This window comes from Myotis brandtii, unplaced genomic scaffold, assembly GCF_000412655.1.
Source record: "Myotis brandtii unplaced genomic scaffold, ASM41265v1 scaffold657, whole genome shotgun sequence".
NCBI lineage: Eukaryota > Metazoa > Chordata > Mammalia > Chiroptera > Vespertilionidae > Myotis > Myotis brandtii.
Window position 1 is genome coordinate 3,689,825 of NW_005370552.1, and position 11,372 is coordinate 3,701,196.

The 11,372-nt window shown below is 39.8% G+C and overlaps 1 protein-coding gene across 1 annotated transcript in view; it reads right to left on the reverse strand.

Moving 5' to 3' along the window:
- Positions 1–11,372, reverse strand: part of MAOB (monoamine oxidase B) — a 39,628-nt gene that overhangs the window by 2,439 nt on the left and 25,817 nt on the right. Inside the window, exons 6-13 of the mRNA XM_005880881.2 lie at positions 10,814–10,963; positions 9,698–9,857; positions 7,488–7,584; positions 6,160–6,213; positions 4,900–4,957; positions 4,004–4,101; positions 733–844; positions 112–174 (exon numbers count right to left, since the gene is read on the reverse strand). Coding sequence (XP_005880943.1) covers positions 112–174; positions 733–844; positions 4,004–4,101; positions 4,900–4,957; positions 6,160–6,213; positions 7,488–7,584; positions 9,698–9,857; positions 10,814–10,963 — 792 coding nt within the window. The remainder of the gene's footprint in view (positions 1–111; positions 175–732; positions 845–4,003; positions 4,102–4,899; positions 4,958–6,159; positions 6,214–7,487; positions 7,585–9,697; positions 9,858–10,813; positions 10,964–11,372) is intronic.

Below are 11,372 nucleotides of genomic sequence, written 5' to 3' on the forward strand. Positions count from 1 at the left end.
TCAAACGGGCCGGATCCGGCCCGCGGGCTGTAGTTTGCCCATGGCTGCTAGGGCGAGAATGATTGTTTTAAAGAACAGAGATTTGAATTCATGAAATAAAATATAACCTACCACAGACTCTGGTTCAGACTGCCAGATTTCATCCTCTGGAATCTTCCTCATGGCATGCAGGATCTGAAAAGAACGAATATCCTGGTGAATAACAAAAGTAACACCACCTTTCTCCAAATCTGCTCTTTAAATAAAGGACTGAGTCTCGAGATATCTATAAAAAATACCAGAGTAGCAGCTAACATAGTCCACTGAACCTTTAAAAGGTCCCCAAAAGTCTTTCATTGATGGCATAAGAGGCTCCAATCATTAGGCTCATCATAAATTGTATTTGTGAACATGACTTAACAGGCATGAGATCACAGGAATTGTCAGGAAATATAAAAATGAATTCTGAGTCCTAATAGAAACATGTTTGGTGCTATAATATTAGTCCTAGGTTATTTCTCAATGAGAGCCATAGTGATCTTTTGTCCAGTGGACTCTCTTATCTTGGCTGACATGATAGATATCTTCATTGTTACTTTTGGGTTAAAGTGTTCACTTCAACTGAGACTATTGTCCAAATTGTGTTTCGTGTGTCTACTGGAAAGTTGGCCTCCAAGATCTCAGACATCTTTAACCTACTTAACAGGCCCATGAGTTGCCTCCTTCCCCACAACCCATGACCCCAGGCCCTACCTCTCGGGCTGCTCTCTCGCCAGCCTCCACAGCCCCCTCCATGTAACCACTCCAGTGTGTAGCAGTCTCTGTGCCTGCAAAATAAATCCTGCCCACCGGCTGGCGGAGTACCCTTGAAACAAAAGCAAAGAGGTAAAAGTGGTCAGTATCAGAGAACCAAAGAACCTTCCCACAATGACCAAGGCTGGTTGGTATCCTCAGATTCTATATGCTCACAGGTTCCTCCGGCTCTTCTTGCATGATTCTTGTCACAGACAAAGTCCACTCCTGTGCCAAGAGCTTACAAGTAAAGGGACTAACATCAATGGAGCATGTATTTCCTTCACCTACAAGAAGTCATGTGTTGCTCCTGCTATGGCTCACTAACTCTTTATCAGCTGACACATGCCCCAGTTCCTTACCTGGCTATTTCACCAATGAACTTGGGAAATCACCACTCTGGCTTCCCCATCTCTTCAAGGACACGCTACGAGGATTTCTAAGACCTTTCCCATCAGTAACATGTAACAGTATCTGTGAGTCCGAAACTACCATTCATGAGCACTCACCTCTACCAGCATTGAGTTTTATTGCTTTACATTACAAAGGTTAACAAATTTGGATGCCCAGCACTCTTCTAAGTGCATTAGCCCTTTTCACAACCCTATGAGGTTGGTCCTATTTTTATCCCCATTTTGCAGATGAGAATATAGAGGTACAGAGACTGTAGTGGACATTGTGATGCACTGCCCAGACCCCCTATCAAGAATGAAGGGCTTATTTTTAGCTGCTGGAAGTATTGCCAGAAGATGACCTTCTGATAGCAGTCCTCTTTGGAGATTGCCTCAGCTGAAGAAAATTGTCTTGCTCAAGGTCATGCCTCCTTCCAGCAGCAGTTACATCCAATGACTGATTATCATGGGGTATAAAGACTCTTGGAACAACTCTTAAGGGCCATCCTAGCTCCAGAGCTCCCTGTGGGGACAGCTGAGGCCTTCATTGGAACTGTATCACAGGCCAACTTCTCCCTCTGCCCACTCCTGTTTCCTTCCTCTCTCACAGGTGTTGATACCAAATGCTGTCCCTAGCACATATCCTGTGTGCTCTTTGTTTCAGAGTCTGCTTCCTAACTGCTGGTTAGTCTGCTTCCTAACCAGCACCAAAGACAAAGTAATTTTTTCTAGGTCACAACTAGTACGTGGGAGAGGTGGTATCTGACTGACCCTAGAGCACACAATCTTAACCACTTGTTTATATTCCCTTCCTTACTGAATTATTTCTTTAATCATTTCAATCAACTCTATGACATAGTGACTATTATCATTATCCCATTTTACACATGAATAAACTGAATATTGGAGAAATGTGTAGTGACTTGTCAAGAGCCACACTGTTAGCAAATAGCAGACTAACAAACAACAAAGACCTTGCTACCTGGCAGGTTTAGTTAACAAGTCACTATTGTTGTTGTTTTTTAAAATATATTTTTATTGGTTTCAGAGAGGAAGGGAGAGGGAGAGAGAGATAGAAACATCAATGATGAGAGAGAATCATAGATTGGCTGCCTCCTGCACGCCCCTTACTGGGGATCGAGCCTGCAACACAGGCATAGGCCCTGACCAGGAATTGAACTGTGACCTCTTGGTTCATAGGTCAATGCTCAACCACTGAGCCATGCCGGCTGGGCAAGGTCTCTGTTTTTATCCCCTATGTTTTGCTTAGTATGTCCAAAGCTAACATACATACACTCATATATTATGCACATTATAACACACTATATATTACCCGACCTTTTATCAGAAAACTAAACAGGCTGGCTTCATATAATACATTCAGGAATGCAGTATCACCCAGAGCCCAGCCATGCAGAACCTTCCCTCCCCCCAGGCATCCCATGAACTTATAGGATTTCAAGCATTTGCTCATACAGTTCCTTCTGCCTAGAGTGCATTTCCCAATAGCCTTTCTCTGCCTTCTACAATCCTCAAGTGAGATGGGTATTATGAAGCCATTTTTATTTCACTAGGTAAGGCTAGACTATTACTCCCTAGGCACCCGTGGTATTTGTATACTCCTCTACTAGAGTACTTACCGTAGTAATTAGTGTCATTACCATAGCATTAGAGCAATGTTTGATGTTCTCTTAGATCCCCATTCCCACCCCAGCCCCCAACACCATCAGCTCCTTCATAGCAGAGAGGGCTTTTCTTGGCATCAAAGTTTTTAGCACAAGGCTTAGAAAATGGTTGGCACTTAGCCACTAAATGCTGACTGAAGCTATTGCTATTGACATATTCTACACTCACCATATCAAAAAATTAACTTGTTGACCCAGTAACTAATCAGGTGTTCTCATAGATGATATTTGTTATCTTCAGAAAGATGATGAAAGTGCTAACCAAAATCATTCTATACATTCTCACAGGTATAGATTTTAATATTTCTTTGACTGGTTTTCATGAATAGATTGATTAGTCATTTACATTTATTCACACCCTCTTTTAATTATACACTTTCAACAGCCTTTTACTCACTACTCTACATTTCCTATTTTGTTTAGATTGAGCTTGACATTAAATTACTGCTTGGTTAAATATTACTCTCATATTCGTAATAATTACTGCTATATCATTAATTCACACCTTGTTATCATCAAATACAATTAACTAAACACCAATGAGTCATATTTGGATACAAAGCACTGTGAATGTTAATAATCATTGAATTATGCATTTTGTTTGTTTGGGTAAATTGTGTGGTATATGAATTATATCGCAATAAAGATGCTAAAAAATAAAACTGATTATCAGTATACTGATTATTGTCTATTATATGCTATTTGTATTTTCTCATACACCCAATAAGAAAGGTGAAGTGACCTATGAAGGATGACAAAGTCGGTTATTGGTAGAATCAGGAGTGGAGCCCAAGTCCCTTCACCTTCAGTCTTGAACTCATTTTGCTTTTATAATGTACTCATGTTGGCACTTATACAGTTCCATTTGAGGAAATTTTTCTGAGCTGTAAACTCAGTATAAAGGTACTTCTTACACTATAAGTGAACCCTCTAAGTTCCTATTATGATGCTGCAAACTTCTTTGGTTATATTGATTGGGGTTGTTTCTTCAAAGGACTTAAAGTGAAATGCAACCCCATGATGCAGAATTATGACTTCTTTCATGAGATTTACAATTCACAGACAAGATTATGGATTTTTAACATTCATAAGAAACAGAAGAGCTACATGAACCTGTTTAGAATCTGGATTAAAATGAGCAAACCTTTACTCTACCTTCCATATTGAGTCATGATCCCCGGGGGGAAGTAGGTCGTGTAGCAGCCTCCTGAGTACTGATCCTCACACCAGTTCTTCTCTTCATAGTGCACCGGCTGCATGGTAGAGTGACAAAAGCTCAAAGAAAACTCAAGGGAATCCACTCCAGAGTAAACCAAACACATTCTAATAAGCTTCATATTAAAGAACCATCATATGTCTGAAGTAGAGCCTTATTATCCTGATGTTTTTAAGAGATATGTCTTTGGGCAGGTAAATATCCTTGGTAATAAAATAAGAAATTTTGACTTCAGAAAGTTTTCTCAGTTGGTTCATTCATATCTCAGGTACTGCTCATAAGCTGCAACTGTTTAGTTCCATTTTAAAATTGGTCTTAACTATTAATAAGTTTTAGTGCCTAGTGGTTTCAAGACAAGTTTTAAAAAAGACTTTTGCTTCTGGAGTGACTGGAGTAGAAAAAGCAGAAAAACATGTCTGTCAAGGAAAAAAGATGATTGGATTCATGTTTTGAGCTTTGTTGAAGGAAGCTAGACAGACAAATTAATGTTTTCATGGGGTATAGGCAATTCTGTTGATGATACTCATGAACAACTATTGGTCTGAAAAATGTCTGATGGCCAGCCCTCTGCCCTCTCTGCATCTGAGGGTGACAAGCACCACATAAGCACCCTCCTCTGACTGTTTCCTGCCAATCAGAAGGAAGAGTGGACTTCATCTTCCACCTTTCCTTGCTCCCAGGACTTGCTTCTTTCTACACAATAGACAACAAAGCAAGCATAAAGCAGGGAAACCATGAGTTCTAGGGCCCTACTGATGAGCCTATCCCTGCTAGTCCCTGAGGACAAAGCAAGACATCCCTCTCTCTTAGGGAAAGGGTTGAGAAGCAGCCTTACCTGCAAAGCTTCTTGGCATCCCAGAACTTTTGCATAGAGCTCACAAAGCTTATTCAACCTATGAGAGGAGGAGTGGGGGCAAAAGTGAAAATGAAGGAAGTGAAACAATATATGAAAGAGGCACCTACCCCCTCATTCAAAAAGACTGTGAGCCATTGCTTCCACTTGACATTTCATTTTAATTTTTCAAAACAAGGCACTTGGTTCTAACTCAAATGTCTTAAATCAATGAGGTCACAAATAGAAAATAAAGTGAGGCATTGCCTGAATCACTGGGGGGCACACAGTAATTTGTTCATTCATTAAAAAAATGTTGTGTTCCTCTTAAGCAGTGGTTCTCAACCTTCTGGCCCTTTAAATACAGTTCCTCATGTTGTGACCCAACCATAAAATTATTTTCGTTGCTACTTCATCACTGTCATGTTGCTACTGTGATGAATCATCATGTAAATATCTGATATGCAGGATGGTCTTAGGCGACCCCTGTGAAAGGGTCGTTCGACCACCAAAGGGGTCGCGACCCACAGGTTGAGAACTGCTGCAGTCTTACGTGTCATTCAATCTGCTAAGCACTGGAGATTCTGGGAGGATGCAGACGTGATCCTTACTCATCCCTTTCCCACTCCACTGCAAAGCAATAGGCAGAGCGGAAAGAGAAGGGAGCAAGAAAAGCTTTAAATTCTGCTTCTATCTCTTATGAACTGTAAGGTCTTGAGCAGGTTACTTAAGGTCTCAGAATTTAAGTTTTATCAACAAACTCACACGATCTTTTCATTAATGATGTAAAACAATGTGATCCCAGCAGCAGGAACTTGTTAGAAATGCATTCTCCCCAAGTAAATTTTTAGCTCCTGAGCTATATTCATTTTTGTATTCTCAGGTGATATGGGTATTATGTATTCTCCCTAACTTCTTTCATGGTATCTTATGTACAATAAACTCAATAAATATTTATTTGAATACTTGATTCTTAAGTTATAAGCACTGTGCCCTTATACAAGATCCTTATAATTAACACAGCAGACATGTAACATTGGAAACACGTATTTTTAGGCAGTATTTAAGTTAAAAAGTTAAGTAAAATTGAAAGGCAGTCAAGTAGACAGAAAAGAAGAGAGGGAGGCGAAAGGGAGGGAAGGGAGAGGAAGGAAGAGAGAGGCAGAGAAAGGAAGGAAGGAAGGAAGGAAGGAAGGAAGAAAGGAAGGAAGGAAGGAAGGAAGGAAGGAAAAGAGGGAAAAAGAGAAGCACGATTTTTCTTACCTTTCTTCTTTGGTAAGACGTGCCAGTTTTACGGTTTTGTGGGCAAGGATAAATCTAAAACATACAAACAAGCAAAACAGGAGGAAATTAATTGCTGCTTTCATCTTGGCCTCATTTCTATAGCTACACATGTGCCTAGTGCACAAGTTAAAAGTAAAGCCAAAGAAACAAATTATACAGTAGTTATTTAATGTTTTGCTATTTACATGTTATATTCCAGACACTGAAATGCACCTTCCATTTTAGGGATTCGAGAGGCTAAAGATAGATGACTAGCTATAATTTCTGCCTATGGTAATACTATGGCTGACCCATTTCTCTCTACATAGCTGGTGGCTAACAGGAATGTCCAACGAAGTCATGTCTAAGCCTTTCCAATTTCATCCACCCCATTGTCCTTTGGTTCTATCTACCCAATGGTGTCTCCCTAGTGGCCACCCTTCTACTAGTAGAATCTGCCTCCATTTGTAGCTGTATGATCGCTTTCCACCTCGCAACTATCTTTGATCTCCCTCCTCTGACCCTAGACCAGTGATGGCGAACCTATGACACACGTGTCAGAGGTGACACGCGAACTCATTTTTTGGGTTGATTTTTCTTTGTTAAATGGCATTTAAATATATAAAATTAATATCAAAAATATAAGTCTTTGTTTTATTATGGTTGCAAAGATCCAAAAATTTCTATATGTGACTCGGCACCAGAGTTAAGTTAGGGTTTTTCAAAATGCTGACACGCCGAGCTCAAAAGGTTCGCCATCACTGCCCTAGACTCTCTCTGAAATAAACTCATACATATTCTAGGGCTCATATTAATTTTGACTGTTCTAAGTGACACCTCTCTGGAACAGGTTCTGTCCCCCAAGATATGCCCCCATCTGTGCTGGTCTTCCCTGCCAAGATTGGGACTGGGCTGGTCTTGGCTCCTCTCTAGTGGGACTTGGAAAACCTCATCATTCCACATAAATACCATTGATGTTCACATAATGGTAAAGTCTCCATAAGAAGCCCTCTTAATAAAAACCCTAAATCAGGTCTTCATATCATGCTTTCACAAAAGATAGCTTATGGAAATATATCAAGTCACAGCTTTACATAAGAAGCAGAAAATTAATATAGCAAATTTTAAAATGTTGCTGGTGTTATAATTTCTTTCTAAATATTTATTCATTGGAAGACAGTATTTATAAAAGAATTTTTCTGCTGCTGGATTGGGAGAATAGTGCTATTGGGTAAAAATTTATTTTTAAAAGTTTGGGACATTATCAATAGTATGGGAATACATTGTCAACATCCAATAGCATTCATACCACCATAACTGTGCCTTACCCCATTATGGCAGCATAGTTGCCATCAGGTTTGGTATCGTCCAACGTGTAGGCAACTGGAGCTTCCTCTCCTTCAATAATCATGGTTCCACAGTAATCTTGGAAGGACAGCAAAATGGAAGAAGACACTCATCACTCTATCAAGATCCCCATCGCAGTTACAATGAGCGCACAGAGCTCGAAACCGTCATTTCAAACATGATCTCCAGAACAACCTGAGCAACAATTTCAGCTCATTCTGCACAAAGGGCTTGCCTCATTCCCCTCCTGAACAAGATATATGCGATTTCAACAAAAGACTGTGAAATGGTGAGAATATCAAAGCAGAATCTAAAACGTTATAACAATATCCTACTACAGTGCACCCTACCTCCTGGCCCATCATTTACTTGCAAATTGAGTTTCTTTGAACAAAATTATAGTTAAAAACTCTAAAACAAATGTACAGAAAATCCAATAAGAGGGTTTCAAAATGAGAAAGAAAGAACAGAGAAAGAACTTGGAGGGTGTGCACCGCCTTGACCTGCATATGAGCAGACACACCGGTAAGGCCTTTTAACCTGCACTTACTTCTCTTTCTCTCTCTCTCCTCCCACATCCCTTCCCACTGTGCATTCCTGAGAATCGACGTCCTAGTCAGCCACTGGGATGAGGGGTGTTTGTATTCCTCTCAGGTGTGCTGAGGCAGGAAAAACACTGAGAAAAACTGCAAAGCTTAATGACGTTCTTTACCGAGAGTAACAATGACAAAAGCAGTAACAAACTACAATCAAACAAACAGGAATGAGCTCTTAGGGGAAGATAGGTGACCTGAATCACAAGAGGAAGCAGTTTAGCAGCATGTTCTTCATGGTGGGTCACTACACACTGTCCTTTGCCAAGGGTAGATTATTTCTCGACTAATGAACTAATTTAATAGTGGCCCTAAAAAGGATCTCCTGCAAAGGTGGGGAATTAGAAGGCTACAATGTGGCTAGAAAAGGATATATACAGGAAGAACCACCCTAAGGTAAAACTGAAAATTTCTCTGTCTTCAGCATAATCTCTCCCTTGTCTGCAGTTTAGTTCCTCATTTCAGTCCATCCTTCTCTTTGCCCTCAGTCCCAGGTACTGACTGTTCACACGTGGCCTTCTCTCAGAAGAAAAATAGATGCGATCAGAGTAAATGTGATAAGACTCTAGCATTGTATTATCCAATACAGTAGCTGCTAACTGCATGTGGCATTTTACATTTCAATTTAAAGCAATTAAAGTAAAATAAAATAGAAAAATGTGCCCAACCAGCATGGCTTAGTGGTTGAGTGTTAACCCATGAACCAGGAGGTTACAGTTTGATTCCTGGTAGGAGCACATGCCTGAGTTGTGGGCTCCATCCCTGTGTAGGGCGTGCAAGAGGCAGCCAATCAATGATTCTCTCTCAACACTGATGTTTCTATCTCTCCCACTCCCTCTCCCTTCCTCTTTGAAATCGATAAAAATATATTTAAAAAAAGAGAAAAAGAAAAACATGGTTCCTTAGTCTCATTAGTTACATTTCATGTGTTCAACACCTACATATGGCTAATGGCTGTCATATTAAACAGAGCAGCTCTAGTGCATTTCCATCATTCCAGAATCTAGCACTTTTAGTGAGCATCCCTGTAATGTTTTTCCCAGTATCATAGCACACTTGCTGAATATATCTGAATGAATAAAATGATTTAATTTAATATAGTAGAATCTTGACACAAATGAGAACTTGCCTGGAAATTTTCAGAATCTCCACTTTTGTGAATACCTCTATAAACTCATTTTTTAAAAAAATTCAATTACAATTTACATTCAATATTACTTTGCATTAATTTAAGGTGTACAGCATAATGGTTAGAATTTATAAAGTGGTCTCCCCAATGTTTCAAGTACCGATCTGGCACCTTACATGAAACTCATACTTTAAAAATCTGTATTAGACGGTATTAATAACCTATTTTTACAAGATTTTGTGGGAGGATTAAATAAATTTTATATAGAATGAGAAAAAGAGTTGGTCATATTCTAATGGAAGATAATTTTGAGTTTGTGCCAATATATTTTATCTGATGGAATTGTACTTAGAACCTGGACTAATGTTTTATGCCCAGCATTCTAATAAAAAGTTACATGCAAATGTATGTCTTTGCACCAAGTTTCTTTGACCTTCTCCCAAGGTCTTTATTTAAGGAAAGTACTCACTCTTTTTCCTCCAAAAGGGCTCTTTATAATAAACGATGCACTTGATGACTGAACCCAAAGGCACACGAGTGATCAGCTGGTTTCTCATCATTGGCAGAGGAGGATTGAAATGAATCTTCATGCCCAGAGTAGGAGGAATAGCACTAATCACATACTTAGCCTGGAAAGGGGGGGATGGTTAAACATTGTTGGTGGGTTGTGCTTTTTTCCTAATGTTTCTCCCTCAATTAACTCTTCTCTCCACTTCATTCTCTTCTTAAGAGAAGAACTAAAAGGATCTTGTTAAAACCAAAATGAGCCTTTATTGTTTCCTAGTTCAAAATCTCCAATGACTTCCCATCACACTTAGAGTCAAACCAAGTTCCTCACGGTCACTTCCCAGACTTCCAAGACCATACAAGTCATCTCTGATCTCACCTCCTCTTATTCTTCCCCTCAATTCTCAATTCTGCCATTTTGACCAACTTGCAGTTCCTTCATCATGCCAGGCTTGTTTCTACCTCAGGACGTTGGCTCTGGCTGTACTGTCTACCCGGAATGCTCTTTCCTCAGAAAGTTATATGACTTAATGCCTCATCTCTTTTGGTTCTCTGCTCAAACATCACCTCTGAATGAGTCCTTCCTTGATGACTTATTTAAAATTACATGACTAGTTGTCCCACCCCCACCTCAGGGCAGACTCTCTCCCCCTTCCCTGCTTGATTTTTCCACAGCGCTTGGATATTTTAACTATATATTTGATTATGGACTTTCTCCTTCATGAGAATGTAAGCCACCTGAAGGCAAATAATTTTATCTGTTCTGTTCAATGTTCTGCTCCCAACTCCTAGAATACTGCCAGGCACATAGAAGGCACTTGGTATTGATCAAATAAATATTTTATTTGTTTTTCTAATTATGTAGGAGCTCAATACAGAGGGTTGATAATATATGTTTTTATAACCCCCCTCCCCCCAAAATATTCTGGTTCTTTTTTTCTTTCTTTCAAATAGAGTTAGCTTTTCCACTTTTGGCAAAGGGATGATCTATAAAGTCTGGAACATTCTTGATTTTATTTAAGCTTTGGTTATCTATGGGACTCTGGCCTCTTTCCCTTAGTTTAAGGCTCTTGGTTACCTCATACACCTCATGATTTAGGGTCTCCACAAGGACATTTTCTCCCGTCTGGTCGATGTGAGTCACAGGCCTCTCCAGCTTCACTTGATCCCCAAGGAGGTCCATTATCCGCTCACACACTTGACCAGATCCACCCACAAATTTCCTCTCCTGCAAAGAAAACAAGGATTAAAAAGATAGGTAGGAAATATAGTAATGGGTATAAATTATTAAATTGGTAGTTTTTTCTCACATATCTCATATATATATATATATATCTACACTAATAAAAGAGAAACATGGTAATTGGCGTACGACCGCTACCCTTTTCATTGGCTAATCAGTGAGTATATGCAAATTAACTGACAAACAAGATGGCGGCTAATTGCCAGGCACTGAAGCGAGCACGAGGCTTGCTTGCTGCAGACTCCAACATTCCCCGCCTCACTTGCCAGCCTCTCAGTTGCAACTCTAAGCAACTATATACTATGTTGCAAATAAGAAGCTAAACAAAACCCCAGAAAAGGGCTTCCATTCAGCCAGGCTCGGACCGCAACATTGTATCTATGTTTTCAGCAGC